The sequence below is a fragment of the Perca flavescens genome, chromosome 19 (assembly GCF_004354835.1).
Source record: "Perca flavescens isolate YP-PL-M2 chromosome 19, PFLA_1.0, whole genome shotgun sequence".
NCBI lineage: Eukaryota > Metazoa > Chordata > Actinopteri > Perciformes > Percidae > Perca > Perca flavescens.
This window is the reverse complement of record NC_041349.1, coordinates 32,444,293-32,469,123: the sequence shown is the minus strand read 5'-3', so window position 1 is coordinate 32,469,123 and position 24,831 is coordinate 32,444,293. Positions and strand designations below refer to the sequence as shown.

General features: G+C 43.0%; 1 protein-coding gene across 3 annotated transcripts; it reads right to left on the bottom strand.

The window, feature by feature from the left end:
* Window positions 1–1,285: 1,285 nt before the first annotated feature.
* Window positions 1,286–23,714, bottom strand: slc1a1 (solute carrier family 1 member 1). 3 transcript variants are annotated; one of them, XM_028563950.1, is made up of 12 exons: window positions 23,420–23,714; window positions 19,356–19,496; window positions 14,348–14,440; window positions 14,081–14,195; window positions 11,749–11,791; window positions 11,500–11,595; window positions 10,425–10,609; window positions 6,465–6,572; window positions 4,851–4,973; window positions 4,509–4,703; window positions 1,684–1,818; window positions 1,286–1,577 (listed from the first exon to the last, which is right to left on the bottom strand). In XM_028563950.1, exons 1-12 carry the CDS (start codon window positions 23,511–23,513, stop codon window positions 1,337–1,339), a joined length of 1,569 nt encoding a protein of 522 aa, XP_028419751.1. In that variant the 5' UTR covers window positions 23,514–23,714; the 3' UTR covers window positions 1,286–1,336. The 3 variants fall into 3 exon arrangements, with proteins under 3 accessions (XP_028419751.1, XP_028419753.1, XP_028419752.1); XM_028563951.1 differs by lacking the exon at window positions 1,286–1,577 and adding an exon at window positions 2,689–2,773 and having other exon boundaries at window positions 1,753–1,818; XM_028563952.1 differs by lacking the exons at window positions 19,356–19,496; window positions 23,420–23,714 and adding an exon at window positions 15,277–15,313.
* Window positions 23,715–24,831: the final 1,117 nt, after the last annotated feature.

Genomic DNA, 24,831 nt, shown 5'->3' with positions numbered 1-24,831 from the left:
CCAGGCCGGGTTACCAGATATAGCTGTAAAAACGTAAACCCAGCACGCTACAGCTGGAACAAACAAAAGAACGGGATCAACGGAGATATATTCTACATGACGTAAAAAAACGCTGTGTTTCTGAAGTGGGCCAGGCTAGTTGTTTCCCCCAGATTCAAGCTCCCATCCAAGTTCATCTTCTCTTAGCGCCACACTTAATACAGAGACCTGACATTGGTATGGCTCTTTTTACATCTATGTCTTAGCTGAGCCATTGGTTTGAGACCATTTGAACATATGTTGACCCTACACCACAGTGAAAGTATAGTGAAATTGTGAAAAAAAAAGACAGATTCACATATGAATCCATTTGGGATAAATTTGGGATATCTACTGTGCTGTGATGTTTCCCCAGTTTATCAGTGTTTTAAGCCCCCAACGTCTCCTTCCAGGCAGCGGTTCCTGGAAGGCACTAGGATTAGGCAATGGTTATGGTTAGGGTTAAGGTTAGGGTTAGGTGCCTTGAAGTCAACGGTCGCAGCGCTGCCTGGAAGGAGATGTTGGGGGGCTCAAAGCACCATCGAGTGTTTCCCCACACTGCCTAAAAACAGCCACAATTTATGATAATTATACTTTGCAATAAATCAATACATGTTAATGATTTGGTTTTGAAAAAATTTCTTCGGGTTTCACAGTGTTCAATGACTTCATTGTTAATAACCATCTCCAGTCTCTGTGAAGTCTCCATAAGCTGCGGCCAGTGATTAACATTTCATTAACATATTGCTTCATTCAACTTGGTGAAAAACCTCTTTATATGTTTGGCACAGTTTAAATATACAGACAAAGATATACAAGCAGTGCATTATGGGGGCATAGCCATTCAACAACACCCACACAATAAAGACCATTTAGACATTTTAGAGAATTATTGTCCAATGAAGGAGCGAATAAAGTAGGATTTGGGTATTGTTTTGTTTTTACCTGTGTTAAATTGATAATTTATTTTTTGCAAAATACATACACACACACACTCGCGAACACACGCACATGCACATGCACGCACACACACACACACACACACGCACAGAAAACTGACATTTTTTAATCTTGGCACAATTTGAGTGTAAGAAGGAAGCACTTCAATCTAGTCATGATGGTAAATGTCCAACATGAAGAGTGATCATCTTGGATAAGCGTAATGGAGGCTGCTATAGTGTGATTTCTGATGTCTGAGGATGGGTCTGGTTGGATAGTTTTCCACTCTTGTCAGGGAGCTAACACATGATGGAAGGTTTTCTGTTTTCCATCCATAGCAGCATGGCACTTTCTCTGCTCCTCTGTACCAACCAACAGGCTAAAACTGAGAGGTTTCGGTAAAGGAGATGGCATCTGTCTTGTCGACCGTAAAGCCTCCGTTGACGTAGGATTTCTTCTCGCACTCTTCGTCATCCAAACTGGCTTCCAGAGCGAAGGGGTTAGCAACATCGACGTCTGATGTCAGATCCATCCTCTCCAGTTCCCTCTTGGAAAGTTTCTGGACGATACCGGCTCCGTAAGCATCGCCAAGGACGTTGATCATAGTACGGAACCGGTCCCTGAAACACAGCACTCAAAGTCAATCTACGGCGTTGCTCTTACGTTACAATTCAAACTATTTAGTAGGAAAACTAGTCAAGATAGAAGGCCAACAGATAAACCTACAGCAGCCAATCCACAGCGACTATCAGAGTGACATCACTTGCAGGTAATCCAACAGCTGTTAAGACTATGACCATGGTGACAAGGCCAGCATTAGGGACTCCTGCAGCTCCAATACTGGCAACTGTTGCTGTTATACTGCAACACAGAGACACAATGTCATTAATATTCTTTGTAATAACATTCAGAAATTAAATGTGAGTGGCCCTAAACGGCGGCAAGAGTGACTGTTTAAAATAATACAGACCATCATTAAACCACGTGCAAGCAAGTATAAGCAAAACGACAAAAGAACAGCTGTTAGCTTCCAGAGGCGGTAAGGAGCCAGCTTTTACCCATGTGAGGTTATTAAATCATCAATAAACTGCGTGTTTCGTTATCGTATATGACAAGCTCGGTCTCAGATGGTTTAGTGCATGCATGTACAGTATATATATAAGGTGACCAGATCTCTGAAATGCAAACCGGGGACAAGTAGAGTTCAGTGTCCAAGATGTCATTAAAATAGGCCTCATCTGTTCAATTCATTTTTCTGATTAAACGATTAACCTAAGGCTTAAAAACTTACATTTTATAAGAAAGTGACTAATGTAATGCCATATGTAGCCTAATATTGGATACAGTACTACACAAAATGGAAAGACAAAGATTGTGCTTACAAAAGCTGCTCCAAAGTAGGCCTACAATGTTACTAAAGGGACAAAGCAGAATTCCTACAATTAAGAGGGACAGTGAAGTGTTCTTATGTATGTGTGTAGGGCGATAGATTATATAAAAAAGGGCGATCAAGAAAAGAGCCACCGCCCCGATAAAAATATGTTTCCGCACGGCTGCACATAGGTTTAAGTTTAACTAACAAAGCCCTCTAGGTTTCCTATCAACAGTCAACTTGGATTTCTTGACTGCAACTGCGTCACATGGTCTTCAGCAGATCATCATCTGGTGATGAGGACCGTGAGATGCAGTTGAGAGCCCAGGAAAGCAGGTGGATGGACCTTGAGTAAAGACCTTGAACTTTCATGGAGACTCTCCTTGACAACGGTTGTGCAAACACTCCTTGCTGATGAGGACGGCGAGATGGGGATGAAAGTTCCTGTCATAGAAAAACATTAACTATGAAGTTATGTAGATGTCATCATGACATGGGTTTGATATTTATAAAGGCCTCAGAGTCCTTCACTGTGTGCATACAAGTTGGGTGTCTCGAGGAAGATAAGATCTTGTAGATAGTCCTGACTCCCGACAGTCTGAACCAAAGATTACACACAACATTGTTATGTTTCCTCCAAGGTGGCGAGATTCTGTAGGATTTGGGACATACACTGTATAAGTCTCAAAACTATTGTTCTGTACTTTTATTTTTTGGTATGACTGCCATGCTGTACCAAGTTCTTCTCTGGCCAGATTTGTGTTGTATTATACTAATATACTAATAAAACAGATAATAAGTGGACCTGAAGACCATTTATTTTTTTATTTTTTATCCATGACTGTAAGTCATGTTTGTTTTTACATCTTCTCATTTGACATGTCGTCTTTAGTATTTAATGGACAATGATTAGAGTCAGCAAGAAATTTCTACCTTGGTCATAAATAGGGGGGACTAGTTATCTGCCAATTGCAAATGGGTGCGCACACTTTTGACGCAGTTGTCAGTTACCCTAGCTCACAAAAAAACTACGTTGGAACGACTGGAACAACATGGATGTGTAGCAAGACTCTGAGAAGCGAGACTTTGAGAAGCGAGAGCCCCTCGCAGTCCACAGTGAGGAAGAAATGAAGTGGCACATGACCAGGACAGTTAGGGACCACGTAGTGTATGCTAGAATACCAAGGCTAACGTTGCTCTTGCTATTCCTGTCCGCACTTTTCCAGCTCCGGTCGGAAAGGCAAGCGAAGAAACGTCCAATATTTTTGCATCAATCATAACAACTAGAGGTGTGGTGAGAGCTCACGATATTAAAGTGTGGCGATATTTCTTGTTGTGTGTGTGGTGCAGATTATGAGTTTCAGAATAGGAGTCTGATGCTGCTCCATTGGGCTGTGATTATGGGGCGTGTTTCAACCGAACCAGGAAAGAAAAGGCCTCTGCACTCAGTTGGATAGACCTACAACCAATCAGAGCAATGGAGTACATGACGTATTGCGCCCCGACTTCTTAGCGACCATCGGGGGCCAGCTGATAAATTCAACTTTTGCCGAAACCCGTAGGAAGGACGGCAAAAAAACGTCTTTCCGATCGACAAATGCCTGTCGATATCTTCTATAACAGATGCAATGGCGGAATCTACACATCTCAATTCTCCAGCGGCAAAACAAATTCAACCCAAGCACTCTTTGGTGACGTGATTGATTCCATTACGCAATAAATTCTCGCCAGCCTAGTGTGCGCCAAACCAAAAAAACGGGAAACTGTTTTCAAACTGAAATTATGCGACACTCAAAGCAGAATGTGGTAGATTTGCAGACTTTGAGATTTAGATATTCCCACATAACCAGAGCGTTTGGATATTCAGGCCTGTAAAAGGCCTTGTTTTGCCTGATTTGCTAAACTTTTTGCTAACTTTTTAGGGATGTGGACCAAATTGTACGTGAGAAGGCTATATGATACGTGCAATAATACAGTCAAAAATATTTGACTTATAATTAATAAAAGCATGTCAATACACTATTCATGTCTGGCCCTTCAGTGAAATTGAGTTTGACACCCCTGTTCTAATATATACTGTACTGTTTGAATTGACAAACGAAAGGTTGAACACGGTTCGTATAACCCTGATCCGACCCTGGTCATTGGTGTGAAAGAGGTATTAGTAACTATGATGTACCTGATAGTAACAATCTGGCCCACATCCAGAGTGAAGTCGTTGAGCTGTGCGATGAAGATGGCGGCCACCGCCTCATAGAGCGCCGTCCCGTCCATGTTAATGGTGGCGCCCACTGGGAGGACGAAACGGGTGATGCGCTTGTCGATGCGATTGTTCTCCTCCGCACATCGGAAGGTGATGGGCAGGGTGGCCGAGCTAGAAGACACGACAGCGGTTGGCACACGATGCTTTTCATTCACAAATATGAAAATGTCTAATTTCCTGAAACCAGTAAACAGTATTATGTAACATTTAAATGCGTTTGTTGCTTTTAAGGCAATGTAAAAAGGTTGTGATTCTGACCTGGATGAGATCATGAGTGCTGTCACCAGGGCCTGAGCCATTCCCAACGCAAACGTATACGGGTTCTTCCTCACAATGACAAAGAAGATCAGTGGCAGACAGATGGTGGCGTGGATAGCTAGACTGAGGGACAAAACAGATATGATTATAGAACGTTATTTTATTTTATGCGTATTACAAGCGCAATATGAGTTTTAGAGAAATAGATACACTCTCATATGCTTGTGGGTTAGAGTTATTTATTCTGACGACGTTCTGGCCTTCTTCCAAATCAATGTTGATTTGGAAGAAGGCCTGAGGGCCAAAATGTCATGCTTCAATCAATTTCAATTTCCAGGTAATACATTTATATCAATGTGGTATAATATAATTAAGAGAACTGTATAATAAACGGATTTCTTTGGGACGAATGCGGCTATCAAACGTGTGTAAATCAATCCTTTTTGGTCATAATATAATAATAGCAGGAGCGGCAATATTATTAGGTTATTCTAAAACTGGAAAGTGGTTTATGTGGGCAGAGGGCAGTGAAAGTGCTTGTGTAGATCACAGATGTATAATAAAACCGTGCAGATTCAAACCACTTCATAAACCAGTCACGTGGTACGGACGGGCAGCGAGGCTTCGGACGTCATCCATCTTAAACGATACAAGCCTCGATACGTGCTCGATGGAAAACTCCCAGGATTTCTCGACGCACGCTTGGAAGCCTCGCCACAGAACATCACTAACATCGCTGCCATCCGCCACCCGCCACCCAAACCTTTCTCCTTAAGTGGACTTTCGCTCTTTATACTACTCCTAGTCTGGCTCAATGGTTGTAGATGGGCTTCGTGCCGGGCCGGGCCGGTTGTGATTGGTTAAACGAAATGCAAACAAGCCGGAGCCTTTTTTTCCCCCTCTGTCCCAGAATAGATAAGTGATGTAGCCAGACCATCCTCCAACGGCGAGCAGCGTTGTGGCAATAGGCCTGGCAATGCGAGACTATACTTCTCCCTGCCATTTTTGCTCTTCATAGTACATCAACTTACAGACGCGAATGGGTGATCCAGCTTACCAATAGATAATTACAGCCTACTGAGCCAAATTGGAGGTAGAGAAGGGCCCTACCGCCTTTATAACAACTGATAATGCCCATTCAAAGCAGGTGCTTTTTATGCTTTTATGGTATTTTAAATGAAAAGGCTCATTTGGAGATCTTTGACTTCACTTTTTTGACTTTTTCTTTTGATTGTGTATAAAACTCACTGTGAATTATAGTCATGAAGCAATAATGCATGGAAAAGTTTTGTATAGGTTCTGAAAGCTGCATTCAGAACATTACAACAGTTACAAGTGTGCACATTTTGTCACCCGGAGCCTTGGGCCAACCCTGTGACCTAACCGTAGGGGATTTACTGTACAGTCTTTAATGGTGTCCCTTAGATTTAGTGTCATGGGCGTAGCTTTCATTACTGCATCTGCAGGTTGAGCAGTTTTAAATGTCCTTGGCCCTTATCAGTGCCGAACCAGAGCTCAGCTTTTACTGTATCACTGGAGAGAGAATCGGCCTAAATGTGGACCATAAATCCCTGTGTCTGAAACGGGCAGATATAGAGTAATGGGACAGCTTACCCACTCAGCACCGTCACCATATAAAGACCCATCTTCTTGAAGATCTCCCAGTCTTCCACCTCGATGATCTTAGCAGCAATTAGGAACAGGATCCCTACTGGCATGTAGCTGAAAACACACATAAAGGTGGAGTCATGTGGGGTATAGAATTAGATTATTATTTTGGAAGATTATAGCAAATACTGTGCATTTGGACTACAGCTGAACGCTAACTCAATTAATCGATTGAAAAATGATCGACAACACTGATTACCATTTAAGTGATTTTTTAAAAAGGAAAAAAAAAGCTTCTAAACTATGAATGTTTGCTGGTTTTCTTATCTATGATAATGAAATGAACATCTTTGGGTTTAGAATGGTTGGTTGTACAAATGAATCAAATTGTCAGCATGAATATTTAAATACTGCATATACCGAAGATCCAAAGAGTTTTGCTACCCAACCCAGTGTTAGGTTACCGGTCAGGTTTGGGCTGTTTTCGCTTCAAACTCAGGTTGGGTTTTAGCATTTTCGAATATAATTTATGGAGAAGTTTCTCTCTTACTCTTTTTGACTATGCCAAATATAAATGTGCTACAGGCAGCTACAAAAACTCCAGTGGGAAGAGGGCCTGGTTAGCCTGATCAACTAACCGTCAGTATAGTAGTAACCGTCACTATACATTAGGGAAGCTACTTTGAAACTGTAGGCATGAAAACCTTTTTATTGTAGCATCTATCTTCTGTGGTCTCATATGATATAATTGTAAAAGTGTATTCATTTTAGTTTTATAGTAGTATTATGTGGGTGGCTTCATTGTTGAGCTATATTTTTTACACTTGGCATATGTTTTTATGTTACGCTTGTCCTTTTTTTGACTGTTATGAATTAGCAAATAAAGCATTAATAAAAAAAGAAAGTAAAGTCATCGCAGGTTTCATCAAAAAAACAACAAACGTTAACATCCACAAGTCTGCCAACTATAGGCTATGTATGGCTATCGTTAATTTAAGAGTTTGAACGGTGTTCAATTAATTGCATCATGCTCACTAACTCAACCGTGACCTTGTTTAGAAAATAACTCGCAATTTCGTATTCTGAACACCTGAATGTACTGTTGGACACGCCCAGGCATGAGACTGGAGGTCTCCAGGTTAGCAGCCATACACTCTTGGAACAACGAGCTATTTAAGCTCTTGTGAATGCGCACAGATTCACAAAATGGATCACAACGAGCCGAGGACGACAATACGGACCGCTAGCTGGAGGCACAAAAACCTAAGAGTTTCACTCCAGACCCTGTCAGGTGAGGAAACAATTTTTTTATTGACGCTCTCTACATCTTTGCCAAGCACAAACCAGTACAGAAGGCATCAATAAATTGTTGGGGAGGGGTCATGCCTCTTTTTCCCAATCATTTTGGAGGGTCATAGGAAAATGTATTGCTGGCAAAGGGAGGGTCAAGTCTATTTTGACTAAAGATCCCAAAACTCCTCCGGTAGCCCCTTAAATAAAAAAACGAACAGTCCCTTACGGTCTTTATATTAAATATCACGGTATAGGATATTAGTTTATTAAAGTTAGTTTATTTTGTAATGTATAGCTATGTAGAGATCTTTTAAAAGACATGTTCAAGTTAAAGGAATACGCCACCGTTTGTTGAAATAGGGCTTACCCTGGCTGTAGATAGGTGGGCCCACGCATTTTTTGTCTCAGTGCAAGTAATTAGGTTGTTTTTTTTTGTCTTTTGTTGGCTCACTGTTACTCACAACATGCTAACCGGCAACATAGGATTCCATTCACTACGCTAAGCTAACTAGCGGCGGCGCTGCCGGTGTTGCACCGGACCAAAACAATGCGTGCACAAAAAATGCGTTGGCCCACCTATCTACAGCTAGGGGAGACCCCACCTATCTACAGCTAGGGGAAACCCCACCTATCTACAGCTAGGGGAGACCCCACCTATCTACAGCTAGAGGAAACCCCACCTATCTACAGCTAGGGGAGACCCCACCTATCTACAGCTAGAGGAGACCCCACCTATCTACAGCTAGAGGAAACCCCACCTATCTACAGCTAGAGGAGACCCCACCTATCTACAGCTAGGGGAGACCCCACCTATCTACAGCTAGGGGAGACCCCACCTATCTACAGCTAGAGGAGACCCCACCTATCTACAGCTAGAGGAGACCCCACCTATCTACAGCTAGGGGAGACCCCACCTATCTACAGCTAGAGGAGACCCCACCTATCTACAGCTAGGGGAGACCCCACCTATCTACAGCTAGAGGAGACGCCACCTATCTACAGCTAGGGGAGACCCCACCTATCTACAGCTAGGGGAGACCCCACCTATCTACAGCTAGAGGATACGCCACCTATCTACAGCTAGGGGAGACCCCACCTATCTACAGCTAGAGGAGACCCCACCTATCTACAGCTAGGGGAGACCCCACCTATCTACAGCTAGAGGAGACCCCACCTATCTACAGCTAGGGGAGACCTCACCTATCTACAGCTAGAGGAGACACCACCTATCTACAGCTAGGGGATACCTCACCTATCTACAGCTAGGGGAGACCCCACCTGTCTACAGCTAGGGGATACCTCACCTATCTACAGCTAGGGGAGACCCCACCTATCTACAGCTAGGGGAGACCCCACCTATCTACAGCTAGAGGAGACGCCACCTATCTACAGCTAGGGGAGACCCCACCTATCTACAGCTAGGGGAGACCCCACCTATCTACAGCTAGGGGAGACCCCACCTATCTACAGCTAGAGGAGACGCCACCTATCTACAGCTAGAGGAGACGCCACCTATCTACAGCTAGGGGAGACCCCACCTATCTACAGCTAGAGGAGACCCCACCTATCTACAGCTAGGGGAGACCCCATCTATCTATAGCTAGAGGAGACCCCACCTATCTACAGCTAGAAGAGACCTCACCTATCTACAGCTAGGGGAGACCCCACCTATCTACAGCTAGCGGAGACCCCACCTATCTACAGCTAGGGGAGACCCCACCTATCTACAGCTAGAGGAGACCCCACCTATCTACAGCTAGCGGAGACCCCACCTATCTACAGCTAGGGGAGACCCCACCTATCTACAGCTAGAGGAGACCCCACCTATCTACAGCTAGAGGAGACCCCACCTATCTACAGCTAGAGGAGACCCCACCTATCTACAGCTAGAGGAGACCCCACCTATCTACAGCTAGAGGAGACCCCCCCTATCTACAGCTAGGGGAGACCGTGATAAGCCCTATCTCAACAAACGCTGGCGTATCCCTTTAAAATAAATATACCAACACAAATAGTTATGTATATCTTGTTGTAAGTTTTCCATTTTATGGACATAATGAAAAAAAAGAAATTCCAATCGTTCGAACCAGTGTTTTTTTTTTAGAAGGAACATTTGAACATCATTTTTGACCAGTTTTGACAGCTCAAACATCATAAAAGAGACATTCAAAGCTTAATTTGGAAAACCTCAATACAAGCTAGAATGACATTCAGTTCTGCCCTATTAAACTACCGTTTACCAAGGTCAAGAGCGTTAAAGCCTTTTTGGTAACATTTTACTTTAAGATTTTTTTTTACATAAGAGTGATATGACACTGTCATGAACACATGACACTCACATGACACCTAACCACCCTAACCATAACCATAACTTGTCATGACAAAACCGAATGACACTTCACGTTATGTCATAAACGTTTATGACTTGTTTATAATGTTTTATGACATGTGTAACCACCTTTTTTTGTCAATCTAAAGCAAATATATCACTTCGTCTTTGAAAAGGAAAAAAACGTGGGGTCTCAAATTTGATAGGTACGGGACACGTTCAGGTCTAATATCCATCCATCCATCCATCTTCGTCTGCTTATCCGGGGTTGGGTCTCGGGGAGTGTGTAGCTTTGAAATGTCCCTTTAAAAGCCCATACCTGGTCATCAGTCTTTCATACGTACCACATAATGATCTGGACCAGTTTCATGGTCGCTTCATTCAGGGCATCAAAAAATTCCAGGAGGATACGGCCTTTTTCGCCCATTTTCCCAATGACGAGGCCAAAAGCAACGCAGAACACGATGAGCCCCAATACGTTGATTCCATCAGAATATGTCCCGACGATTTGATAGTCCTTTGTTATGTTCTGCCAAGAGAGGAAAGACAAAGGGATTTTTTTTTCAGCTAACCGAGAGCAGGAATCTGATTTGCTGACTCTGAAGATCCATTGATGAGCTGTGCAAACGTTTCCTACAGGATCCGAGCCCAATGACCCATGGCTACTTATGACTCATTATTGGGTCTTCTGATGCTTTGAGATCAGATGGTGGTTGCCAGGTGGAGAAACATTAAACAGAAAGTGCAGCAGATGGATCGACAAGGACAACACTGTTGTTATTTAAAGATCAAAAACCTCAACGTGCATGTTAATGGTTATCCCCAACAGACACTGGTGAACTCTGGTGCAAGTGCAGCTTTGGCCATGCATCAAAAGCATTAAAGGGGCGCTATGCAGTTTTGGCCATTTCTTCACTTCGTTATCTGGCTTTTTGCTGGCAGGTTTCTCTATAGAGCCCCCCCTACAGCTTTGGAATAGTTACTCGTGTCTGACTCCTCTCTCGGTCAGTCTGCTGTTTCCTCTTTCTCTGTTCCTCCGACAATGCTTCCTAGCTTTCTGCTTCTTTTTTTGCCGGCTCAGCCATGACGATAGTGTGAAAAACTCCATCTCTACCTCGTTCTTATAGCTAGCCGGTTCCTGGATGGGGGTGTGTGGGCCTACGTGTGCAGTGACGTGAAGCAATTTGTTACATCGCGAAAACTGATATCACGTGATACTTCCTGACGGCTCGCCGGCCCAAAGTTGCACAGGTGCTAGGGGGAAGCGAGACGACCACCATTCAACCCGTAAAAAAAGTCATATAACCATTCCACTGATTCCGAAGCTGTTGAGTTAAGGTAAATTAAGCAAACTGCATAGTTCCCCTTTAAGGTACTGACTGCTCTAGATGAACAGAGTAGAGTAATGGGCACACCTACCTCTACCACCGACATGATAGTAGTTGTGAGAGGGGGAATTGTGGTGGTGTTGACTGAAACTTTCGGAGGCTCCAACTCTTTGCGCTTGGTCTTGTACTGGAGTGGAATTGGTCAAATTTCACAACATCAGAGTTACGTTCACACGGCTACATAGTACACACTCACCGGACTGGTGTAGGTTTAAATGACAATTTAAACATGTGTAGAAAGTGAAACAGGGACCAATGATGGATGTGCGAAACCTCTTACTTGCTGAAAACAAGCCTGCACCAGATTTTCGGGGAACATGTTTCTGTCGATGGAAAAAAATAAGATTGGGGGTTAATGAATATTATAACGTGTACTACATTAATTTCCTTACAGATGGGTCATTGCAACAACTCGTTATGGAAGTCAAAATCCAGCAGAGAAGGATTTTCATATTCATAAAGGATGTAAACGTGAGCAAGGTAGCTCAAACACTCAAATCTGCAGATGCTTTTCACAGCGCTACCAATTTTGTCAATAAAGCGTTGTGGGGGGAATTGGATTTTATTGTCATTTATTAGTAACTTATTATGCATATTCTGTTGAGTCCACTTAGCAGGAACTTACTAGGCGATTGAAACGCAGCTGTATCTCACATCTTTCACGTATGAAGAGGCACTAGGTTCAAGCTTGCTAGCCTTAGATGTTTAGGATTTACCATGACCCTGGCTTAGCATAGCAGTGAAGCGCTCTCTCTTTTATTCTTCGCACCACTACCTTTGTCACTTTTAATTTGTATGGCTTACCAATAATAATAGTAATAGTAATAGTATCACTAATAATACGTTGGAGGAGAAACAGTCAAAAGACACAAAGAGATGGAAAGGCATTAGGATTCAGCCAGGAGGAGGCTACTTTATCCCACCTTTGACTGTGGATATTCAGAACAAGTATAACCACGTTGACATGTTGCACAAACACATTTGTTTAAAGCATAATGGCTGTATAAAGGTGACAAATGATTATTGACATTCACCAGTTAAGTATTTAAATTTTAAATACAATCAGGGACAGACTAAGGGCCCTATTTTAACGATCTCTGCCTGGTGCAGGTGTGTTTAGGACGTGTCCAAATCCACTTTTGCTAGTTTGACGGCAGAAAAAAGGCTCCGTGTGCCGGGCGCCTGGTTCTAAAGGGTTGGTCTTAGTGTCTTCATTAATCAGAGGTGTGTTTTGGGCGTAACATGCAATCAACCAATCAGAGATCATCTCCCATTCCCTTTAAAAGCCAGGCGCGTTAGGACCTTGGAGCATTGCTGTTATGATGGAGGATTTGCTAAGCAGGAAGGAGAGAAGAAACTGAAGTTAAAGTGTGCGAGCAGATCATATCATAATACTATTTCACATTGTAATATTTTTATTTTTAATCTTCTGCGTGTGTGTGTGTGCTGCTGTGCATCCCTGTGTGTGTAACGAGCATAGTGTGTGTGCGCTGTGCACGAGCCTAGGAGCATTTCACTAATTTGCTGTTAAAATAACAATGAAATGCTGCGTTATTGACTTTAGACCAGGTTTTTGTTGGTCAATGGCGCGATCACTTCCCGCTGCCTCAAGATAGCAATACTCCCAGAATGCACCTGAACACACCTCCCTGTAAGACCAGCATGCCCAGAATGCATCTGAACACACCTCCCTGTAAGACCAGCACGCCCAGAATGCACCTGAACACACCTCCCTGTAAGACCAGCACGCCCAGAATGCACCTGAACACACCTCCCTGTAAGACCAGCACGCCCAGAATGCACCTGAACACACCTCCCTGTAAGACCAGCACGCCCAGAATGCACCTGAACACACCTCCCTGTAAGACCAGCACGCCCAGAATGCACCTGAACACACCTCCCTGTGGGCCACAGATGAGCGCAGGTGCATTTGTGGGCGCTGGACGGGAGACTGACAACTGCCTCAGTCTTAAACTAGCAAAGGCCGACACTCGCGTCAGCCTTTGTGCGGCACCGGGTGCAAGATAGGGCACACTATGTTGACTATGTTGTCACTATGAAAAGTGCTATATAAATTCAATTTATTATTATTATTTCTTTAGTCTGGATCAACGCACAAGTATTTCCAGAATAAAGCCTGACATCTGGCGATGTCCCTCAACTTCCGCTCTCTGTGTAGTGTGTTCCAACTCTGTTTGCTTCAACAAACAACAAAATTCAAGCTAGCAAGCTACACACTGAACATTTCAAGTTTAGAAAAAAGATTTGGATCGTGCAACAAGGCAGTCCTGTTTGGTTCTTTCTGGGAATGATTTCCAGTGAATATGTTTACGGCATTATCTCTCTAACTGAGGTGTTTTGGGAGCGATTAGTGGGATTGCTAATGAAGTTGTTTAAATAGCACAAGTTACTGTATTGTGTCAACAGTTACCTTAATTTAATATTGTATGTGGCATTTTCTATTGCTACATATTTCTATCTATCTGCGTCAGTGCGTTTTTTTTTTTTTCCTATCCCAGAATTTATGTGTGGTGTAGCCAGACCTTCCTCCACAGCGCTGTGGAGATAGAGCTGGCAGACTACTGACACTATCAAATAAGTCAATAGGTCACCTGACGAGGTCCAAAAGTGTGTCCACTGTTGTGACGTTGGGCGTGGTCCCGGCTCTGTCAATGTGGTCAGCTGTCTGAGAGACTCCCGGTTTGATAGTCATCACCAAAATAATCCCTGCAAAAGGACGACAGCGCTCAGTATGCTGTGATGACAACTTGACTCATTAAATAGGTTTCATTTCAACCACCACTTTTACATTACACCACCTGAGTGACTTAACTGAAATAAACAGAGAACTGGAGAACTGACAAAGATAATCAACTCACCAAGAATAACCGCAATGATGGTTGTTGAGAAATAATAAATAACAGCTCGCAGGCCTATCTTTCCCGAAACCTCGGAGTCCAGGGCTGCAACACCTGTGGACAAAAAGCACAAGATTTTAAAGTCTCAACTTATCAAGCTCTGACTTAAAGGTGCTCTAAGCGATGTTGGGTGACGTCACTTCTTGTTGACGTTCAAAGTATTGTCAAACATAACGGAGGCTAGTTCGCCCCTCCCTCCTCCTCATTCCGTCCCCTCCCCCTCCCTTCCGCGCACTAACCCCCCAACCCAAAATCATTCTTGTCGGTTATTGGCTGGAACACTGTTTGTTATGTTTTGTGCTGAAGGTTGGCCCAGTTTGTTGTTGTTGGCGTTTGTGGAGCCTGGGCTGTCTACAGAGACTGCGTTTTTTTACAGTGTGTTCAGGGGACAGGCAGCTAGCTGATAGTAAGGAGATGTTTTTTTACAGTGTGTTCAGGGGACAGGCAGCTAGCAGATAGTGAGGAGATGTTTGTTTTAGGGCTGTCAAAATAACGCGTTAAAAAAAATAACGCAGATTAATCCATTCCATATTGACGTTTGACCCGGAGCCGTTCTAGCCACCATTGGACTGTAAAATGAAGGAGGGAGACGAGAAGGTGCTGCCTGGATCATTGATTGGAACATTTAGCTACTTGTTACTTCTTCCTGCCAACCCTAGCTACTGAAATCTGGTGCCACTGATATGTCTGCTCTTCTCTCTGATGCTCTGAGACGGACGATACAGGCAACACAAACAACGCTGCACCTGACGCTAGTTAACACTATACTCGACAGCAGCTAACGTTAGCCCATTGCTAGCTAGTAGCTGGATTAAACACTGTTAAAATGCTGACAGCTAACGCTAAACGGTGTAAAGTTTGACTGTGTTTTACTGTAGAGGGTTCCACACCGGTATGTAACAGTCTGCTAGCCTGACCAGCCAGCTGCCACTAGGGTACGTCTAGATTTCTAGGCTAACAATCTGCAGCTGCCGTCGGAAAAACGACACAGACGGTGCGTTCAATGAAACTGGTAAACTACAGCCTCGTGGTGCATTTGAAGTTATTGTAAATGTTCTTTACCCATCTGGTGGTTGTTTTTGTCGTTCAACAGCAATTTTCTAGTGAAATAAGTTATTGTTATAGATTATTATCAAATCATTTAATTTTGCCCATATGGCCTTAGCAATAAACAAGCCCTTCTTTAATGTCACCGACTGTTGTTTAGTACCCTTCTTTTTTTTTTTTTTTTTTTTACTTTCTTAAAAAGTATCGGTTCAGGCACCGTTAATTATGTATGCGATTAATTTCGATTAATTAATCACAGAGTATGTAATTAATTCGATTACATTTTTTAATCGATTGACAGCCCTAGTTTTTTTACAGTGTGTTCAGGGGACAGGCAGCTAGCAGATAGTGAGGAGATGTTTGCTGTATGTGATAAAAAATGTTGTAGCCTAAAAATCGCTTAGAGCACCTTCACAATTTTTACATTAATAATTAATCTCGTCAAAAACTTTACAGATTGGGCTTTTGACACCTTAGCCATCAACCATGGTATAGTCAGGTGATGAGAACAGCGACACATCATTTGAGCATCAAGGTAATGTGATAGTAGGCCAGTAGGCTTATCATAAAAGTGTCTAAATGAAAGTAACACATTTTTTTAAATATAGTTAATCTTATTTTGTAAAGAACTACCCAAATGATGTAGTTGAAATGTATATGGATTATACAAATATAATGAGCTGGGTCTGCTGTCTAAGTAGAAAAGTCTTTTGGCGCTTTTCCATTACTTGGTACCTACTCGCCTCGACTCTACTCGCCTTTTTTGGTTTTCCATTACGAAAAAAAGTACCTGGTACCTTCTAACAGGTACTTTTTTTAGTACCTGCTCAGTCGAGGTTCCAAGCGAGCTGAGGCGAGCCGAGAAGGTGACGTGAAACCCTGCAGGCTGCTGATTGGTCGGAAAGAAGCGTCACTGATCACTGCATTGCTAGCGAGAGACGGCATTTTTAAATAGTTTAGCCAGCGGTGTTTTTTTGCTGCCGGAGGCTCCACGCAGAGCTTTCTCCGTAGCATACAAGTGGCCTGATGGTTATGCTGGTGCGCTGGTGTGTGCATGTGTGATGTGTGTGTGTCGAGTCGCCGTATGTGTGTGTGTGGGGAGCTAGTGAGCGAGGGAGAAGTAGTGACTCTAGAGTCATATATATGTGAGAGAAACAAAGCGAGTAGCGACTCTAGAGTCATATATATGTGACCACGGTGGGAAATCTGGAACGTTAACTATCTCTTTGATATCCAGTTGTTTACGGAGACGGAGAACCAGGAAATGCGTCGGGGATATGTCAATGGGAAAGCAAGCTACTAAGCCACGCCCACGGCCGTCGCTATGACAACCAGCCACGCTGACGCGATACTAAAATCTGCAATGGAAAACGGACGCACGTCGAGGCGAGTAGAGTCGAGTAGAGTCGAGGCAAGTCGAGCAGGTACCATGTAATGGAAAAACGCCATAAGTTCTTTCAGGACTTGCAGAAGTGAGTGTGGTGGGTTATGGGAAGTGAAATGTATCCCAAAGCTAAAAGAAAAACTATTTAAATACACAGAGATAACAGATAGTTTTTTGGAATCCGACAACTGAAAACTTCTGAACGATGCAAGATTTGCATACCAGCTTTTCTTTAGAGCTACCAACGAACCTTACAATCGTCTTCATCTGATTGGGTGAGCAAACTTCATCCCATGACTCACAAGTACTAAATAATAAGTACTAAATGAGTTCAGCAGAGACAATACGTGGATGAAGACTGAGATGCTGATGAAAGATTACAAAAAAAATGAGAATTGTGGGGCATTTAAAGCTTCTATTTGAGAGCAGACAGTGGAGAGATGCCAGGAAACGAGGGAAGATAGATGTTAGGAATGACACGCAACAAATGTTGCTTGCTGGACGTTAATGTCACGGCCAGCACCTTGACCCCTCAGCCATCAGGCAGTCCCCGTCAAGAGGAATACAACTCAACCTAGAAACTATAGAATCGATATATGATTTCATCATAAACATGGGAGAAATGAAATACACCAATTTCAGAAATATTTGTAGTCTTCACAACCATTCCATGTACTGTAACAATGACCAATACAGCTTGAATTAAAGTCAAAATGAATAGGTGGGTTTACCATCAACATTATCCGTGAGCAGCATATTGCACCAGAGAAAAAGCAATTCTCTCATCCTCTGCATGCTTGTTTTAGCAGAAGAATAAGGGCTCCAAGCCTGATCCCTATAACTACAACAGGCCTCCATATGTTTCTGAGGAAGTTATGGCACACAGTGAGTGAGGTGCGTAGGTGGGGAAAACTCTGGGGAAGTGCAGGTGGAAAAAGCAAATCCTCATACTCATCAAAAACCGATTCAGGAACTGTTTATCATGGATAAACAATGTAAAATAAATGTTTTAAGCAAGGTCAATGTAAAGCTTCTGTGAAATATTCAATGTAACTACTTCAATTTGCAACTTTAAAAGGTAATTTAGTTTTTGGACCTGGACCCTATTTTCCAATGTTTTTGTGTCTAAGTGACTGAACAACAATCTTTGACATTGGTCCAGTATTAAGCTAGACCGCTGCAACAAGCTACAACGTAAGTTATTGGCCAATTGCACACCTTCCATTTACATCCACTAAAAGCGCTGTTTTGCCAATGACATGCCTGACAACATTATGGAAAATGATCCCTACAGAGGGACCACCAGACAGTAATTTTATCATCATAAAACACACTTCATTCAAAGTCAACAGAAACAAAATAAAACTATGAAAAGCCGTCTTGGTTCATCTTTCCAATGTTCCAACAATCACCACTCAGGTTTGGTTGAAATAAACCCTTAATTCACCTATTTACGTATGGAAATCTGCAGGATCTATACACTCCAGTAGTACAGATTATTTAAAGGAAGTCTAGTGGGTTTGGGCGATTTCGGAGCTGTTTCAGGTTAATAAACTGCTTCTACAATAGCCTAGCCTGGGAAAACCCTGACGAACTTCCGGCAAATTTGAGAATTGCTCTGCAAGGCAGCCTGGCCAAGAGCCCATTCAAGCCCATTTCCAATTTTTCCAAATCAAGGCACCAATCACAACTGTTGAGGCTTTACACGATGACGAAGCAGCTTTTTGTTGCAGCTTGTTCGTGCTGCTACGTCACCCGGATCGTCAAATTGCGCACAGAGGCATTTCAGCGGTGTCCGTTGGTGACGCCCCTTTGGAGATGGGCTGTGAAATTAACCTTCCCCAGACCCACTCTCAGTTACAACTGAGAAGAGGCTGGTGTCAACCAGGCTAACAATAGCCCTAACAAATTTCAGAGGGAAGCCTCTATATGCTGTTGTGGATGTTCAATATGTTTGCTTGTTTATCAATGCGCCAACCACCAAGGCAAATTCCTTGTAAGTACTTACTTAGCAATAATCCTTTTCCTGATTCTGAGAGGGTGAAGGGTGCATCTCATTAGTATCAGCTACATGCTGCATTAGTCTGCAGCTACATTCTTTTCTCTTTATCTTTCACATTTATTTTATTTTGAAGTCATCGCTAAATAAGTTGCCCTTACCCTGCCCCATGTCAAAGTGCCCTTGAGGAAAGGACCCTGAATTGCTCCTGATGCTGTGCCATCGGTGTGTGAATGTTTATCGGATTAGCAGGTGGCACCTTGTAGGGCATCCTCAGCCCGTGTGTGTGAATGTGTGTGAATAGTGCCTGTACTATGTAAAAACACTTTGAGTGTACAAAATGCATGTTTTTATGAAAAAAGTGAACATCCTTTTCACATACTGTATCACCTGGACTATTACTATTGTCAGTTCATCTTTAACCTTGTGCATATCAACTTAATTCACAGTTTTGCTGGTTTCTTGTAATGCACTTTTGTTTCTGTTATCGCAATTCATCACTTTTACCAAGCGTACAAGCAAAACTATATTTACGTCACCTGTTATCATGCTTGAAATGATGAGCGGGAGGATGACAAGCTTCAGCATCCGCATGAGAATCTCTCCCGGGAAGCCAAAATACTGCTTGTCCAGATGGGAGAGGGAGGCATAGTCTCTGACCACAATGCCCAAACTGATCCCTGATCAGAAGAAAGAAACACATATATTATACGTGGGTCAAGCAGGAAAAGACAAGCACAAAAATAGAAGAAAATTAGAATCATGTGGCTTTAATAAATCCAGAATTGTCTCTGCAACTGTCACTGTCACATTATTTCACAGCTCAGTGAGATTTCATCCCTACAGAATTCATGAGGCACAACACACGCTCTAAACTTCACGTGTCCCACTCAGTGGTTTCAGTAATGCACTCCAAGCCTCCTTCTGCGTTATCACACATAACAGAGTTCCATTAAAGATGCTTGTAAAACACTGCGCTGACACAGCAAACTGTACGCTGATGGCCTGACTACACTGAGCCATCAAAACAGGACATATACCTGATGGAACTGCCTTGGAACTCAATCTTTCACATTCAAGATTCAAGCCAACCACCAGCAGCAGCAGCAGTTTGGACCTGCAGTGAAGACGTTTCAATGCTGCCACCTACAGGCAACGAGCTGCAGCTGTTTTCTTTGAGTGTGTATGTTTTGTTCATAAAGACCTGACCATAATCAAATTACCAAAACTTAATGACATGAACCCAGGATAGAGACAGGGCGCATCTCGACATAACCTGAAAGCCATGCCCACCGGGGCCCTCCATTGACTTGTAATGCTGGAAGGTGCCTCCCTCTCAATTTCGTCTGCTAGCAATGAAACGAATAACCCAGAACTTAAAGGTCCCATGGCATGAAAATGTCACTTTATGAGGTTTTTTAACATTAATATGAGTTCCCCCAGCCTGCCTATGGTCCCCCAGTGGCTAGAAATGGTGATAGGTGTAGACCGAGCCCTGGGTATCCTGCTCTGCCTTTGAGAAAATGAAAGCTCAGATGGACCAATCAGGAATCTTCTCCTTATGAGGTCATAAGGAGCAAGGTTACCTCCCCGTTCTCTGCTTTGCCCACCCAGAGAATTTGGTCCCCCCATGAGAGAGAGAGAGAGACATCATGGCTTTCAAACGAGCAAAGTGGCAGTTGGTCAAGACCACGCCCCCACCCTCCACCTTGCCCCCCCCTCTCCTCCTCAATAGCTACGGACAGAAATGGCACATAGTAAGGAAAGCTCATTGTGGGACTGGCTCTAGTGGCTGTAATTCTGCACCAAGGTTAAATTTCGGGAAAGAGACTTCAGATCCAGTATTAGGGGACCACTAAGGTCTATATAAAAGAGACTTCAGATACAGTATTAGGGGACCACTAAGGTCTATATAAAAGAGACTTCAGATACAGTATTAGAGGACCACTAAGGTCTATATAAAAGAGACTTCAGATACAGTATTAGGGGACCACTAAGGTCTATATAAAAGAGACTTCAGATACAGTATTAGGGGACCACTAAGGTCTATATAAAAGAGACTTCAGATACAGTATTAGGGGACCACTAAGGTCTATATAAAAGAGACTTCAGATACAGTATTAGGGGACCACTAAGGTCTATATAAAAGAGACTTCAGATACAGTATTAGGGGACCACTAAGGTCTATATAAAAGAGACTTCAGATACAGTATTAGGGGACCACTAAGGTCTATATAAAAGAGACTTCAGATACAGTATTAGGGGACCACTAAGGTCTATATAAAATAGACTTCAGATACAGTATTAGGGGACCACTAAGGTCTATATAAAAGAGACTTCAGATACAGTATTAGGGGACCACTAAGGTCTATATAAAAGAGACTTCAGATACAGTATTAGGGGACCACTAAGGTCTATATAAAAGAGACTTCAGATACAGTATTAGGGGACCACTAAGGCCTATATAAAAGAGACTTCAGATACAGTATTAGGGGACCACTAAGGTCTATATAAAAGAGACTTCAGATACAGTATTAGGGGACCACTAAGGTCTATATAAAAGAGACTTCAGATACAGTATTAGGGGACCACTAAGGTCTATATAAAAGAGACTTCAGATACAGTATTAGGGGACCACTAAGGTCTATATAAAAGAGACTTCAGATACAGTATTAGGGGACCACTAAGGTCTATATAAAAGCATCCAAAGAGCACCATGTCATGGGACCTTTAAGTTTTTATAAGCTGCCGATCAGAAAAAACTGAGCTTTTATGAAGACAGAAGTGGAAACAGATGTGAGGAGGGAGCTAAAGATCTATTCATGAGCATACCATATTTGGAAGAAAAGCTCTCGTTCCAAATAGGGCCAAAACACAGGGATGCATAAGGGCCCATAAAATAGCAACCGGGCAATTTTCAGCCCAACCAATGTTACATACCTCATTAGGAGACCATAAGGAACAGTGTGAAATACCCTATATAATCATTCTATCACCCCTTTAAGACGCAGGTGTGGTAAAAACACTACCGCTTTTGTCCAAAGGGACCGCTAGAATCAACACAAACTGAAAGTTCCATATAGACACTTTAAGTAAAGTTATATAATCCATATACTGATTTCAGAAAGCCCCCCTTTTTTTTTTTTTTAAAGAAGAACAGGTGATTTACAGAGCAGATCTATAGATTCAATACACCGGCACAAACAGGACATTACATATCTCGTAAAAGTAACAAGTTAATTGGGCAGAGTATAACTTCTCATTGAGAGTGCCTGTTTCAGCCTAGCTTAGCATAAAGACTGGAAGCAGGAGGAAAGAGCTAGCCCGACTCCATCTAAAGTTCAAAAATACATTAATACCTCTTAAAGCTCAGTAATCAAGACACTGAAAAAACAGAAATGGAAACTTCCACACCCAAATTCCTTAATCTATTGTGTAATTACATGAAGTCACAGTGACTGGATCATTTGTTATCGTATTAGTTTGCCTCTTGTACTGTTTTGTCTGTATTTTCTTGCCGAGTTTTGAGTCTTGTGTTTTTAATATCCATTGTTGAATCTGTGCTTGCCTTGTACTGTCTCTTATGTATTTGTTGTTGAGTTTTATGTATTTTAAAGGCCCATCTAGGGACAGGGATTACAAATTAGCCTAGGCTATAAATGCCGTGGTGTGGCATTGGTTTATGCTACATACCTGTCCCTTTAATAAAAAAAAATAATAGTGAGCATTACAACAGGACTTCAGGCATGCATGAATCCATCATGAGTCATGCGGTGGTTAAGCATTTCTTAAGTATATGATTCCTACCCTTATAAAAAAGTGTTACCAAGTAAAGGATGTGTTAATCAGTGAGCTTAGAAGGTGTTGACATTTGTATGTTTGAACCATAGACTGTCAAAATAAGGTTTGAACTTTAGACAGAGCCAGGCTAGCTGTTTCCCACTGCTTCCAGTCTTTACGCTAAGCTGGCTAATGAATTAATGCAATTTTTAAACGGCCTAGGGCATAATCCCCTTTTAATTTCACTTGTTAGACTTCAGACGTCACTAGATCTGAACACATGCAGCTTAGATACTCACTGCTGCTGCCTCATACACATATCTATTTATTAGTAGTTCTGTTTTAATGCATAGGCTATATTGAAGGAAGTGACAGATTGCATTTCACTGAAATTGTATTTTTTTTATGATTTCAAGCGACAAATAAATAAATGGAGTGATCGATTGATTGACTGATCGATGGGGCGATCCTCACAGAGCCACAATCAGCTGTCACTTCAGTCTGGTCACGTCCAGACACTGCTCTCTGCCTCTGGAGGACAGAGGCTGTGTCTCCTGCAACCTCACTCCATTCTCTCACGAAAGATAATCAGGAATTCACATCATGATTATCCTTAACACACGTTTAGCATTTACTGTTTAGTTTAAGCAGTGACCAGCTACTGCAAAAGAGGTAGATTTATGTCAACAGTGACAGCAGCTGAAAGCAAGACTGAATCCTAAAGCAATTTAGTTTATGGACACATAAACAGAAATGCAGATGAAAGCGTCTCATTCCCTCAGCATGTACAGTACACGAGCAGGCATGTAGGGGCTTCACGTACCGAGCAGCACTGATATAACCGTGGCAATCAGAAGCCAGTTCCTCTTCAGCAAGCCTTTCAAATTCACGCCTCGTCGTTCTTTGTTACCCATCATGTCCGTGGTGTTGTTGTTTTTTTCCCACCCCCCAAAAAAAGGAGAAATCACAATGGCCCCCTGTGGAGACACAACAGACGCGCGTTCAGGATGTCAGGTGCAGACGACGCAGAGAGGAGGATGGAGAAGCCGCGTTGCTACAGCAAAGGATGCAGCCGTCAGACGCTGCTTCTGGCCAGCCAGCGATGGTGTGAGGCAGCGAGTGTGTCTGTGTCTGTGTGTGTGTGTGTGTGTGTGTGTGTGTGTTTTGTGTGTGTGCTGGAGAGAGAGATAGAGAGAGGGAGGGAGACGTTCTCCTTCTCCCTCTGCCACCCCTCCCCCACACACGGTGTCTCTGACATTTTCTGCTTTTGTAAGTGACACCGGTCTGTGTTGTAAGTAGAGAGGAATTATAGGAAACTTCCCCATTTGGAAACAACTGTAATGTTAAAGTGCTCATACTGTGCTCATTTTCAGGTTCATAATTGTATTTAGAAGTTATATCAGAATAGGTTTACATGGTTTAATTTTCAAAAAACATCATATTTTTGTTGTACTGCACATTGCTGCAGCTCCTCTTTTCACCCTGTGTGTTGAGCTCTCTGTTTCAGCTACAGAGTGAGGCCTCTCACTTCTGTTCCATCTTTGTTGGGAGCCGCACATGCTCAGTAGCTAGATAAGGACTACTAGCCAGTCAGAAGCAGAGTATGAGGGTGTGTCCTGACAGTACCTAGGTAAGGACTACTAGCCAGTCAGAAGCAGAGTATGAGGGCGTGCCCTGACAGTACCTAGGTAAGGACTACTAGCCAGTCAGAAGCAGAGTATGAGGGCGTGCCCTGACAGTACCTAGGTAAGGACTACTAGCCAGTCAGAAGCAGAGTATTAGGGCGTGTCCTGACAGTACCTAGGTAAGGACTACTAACCAGTCAGAAGCAGAGTATGAGGGCGTGTCCTGACAGTACCTAGGTAAGGACTACTAGCCAGTCAGAAGCAGAGTATGAGGGCGTGCCCTGACAGTACCTAGGTAAGGACTACTAGCCAGTCAGAAGCAGAGTATGAGGGCGTGCCCTGATAGTACCTAGGTAAGGACTACTAGCCAGTCAGAAGCAGAGTATGAGGGCGTGCCCTGATAGTACCTAGGTAAGGACTACTAGCCAGTCAGAAGCAGAGTATGAGGGCGTGCCCTGATAGTACCTAGGTAAGGACTACTAGCCAGTCAGAAGCAGAGTATGAGGGCGTGCCCTGATAGTACCTAGGTAAGGACTACTAGCCAGTCAGAAGCAGAGTATGAGGGCGTGCCATGCTAGCAGCTAGGCTGGACTACAATAGAGCTGTTTGG

Coding starts and splice junctions, on each gene's coding strand:
- slc1a1 (XM_028563950.1), bottom strand. CDS start 23,513: ATGATGGGTAACAAAGAACGACGAGGCGTGAATTTGAAAGGCTTGCTG. Junction 11,596..11,748: donor TGCAGGCTTGTTTTCAGCAA/GTAAGAGGTTTC, acceptor ATTCCACTCCAG/TACAAGACCAAGCGCAAAGA. Junction 4,974..6,464: donor ATGGTGACGGTGCTGAGTGG/GTAAGCTGTCCC, acceptor TTTGTCCCTCAG/TCTAGCTATCCACGCCACCA.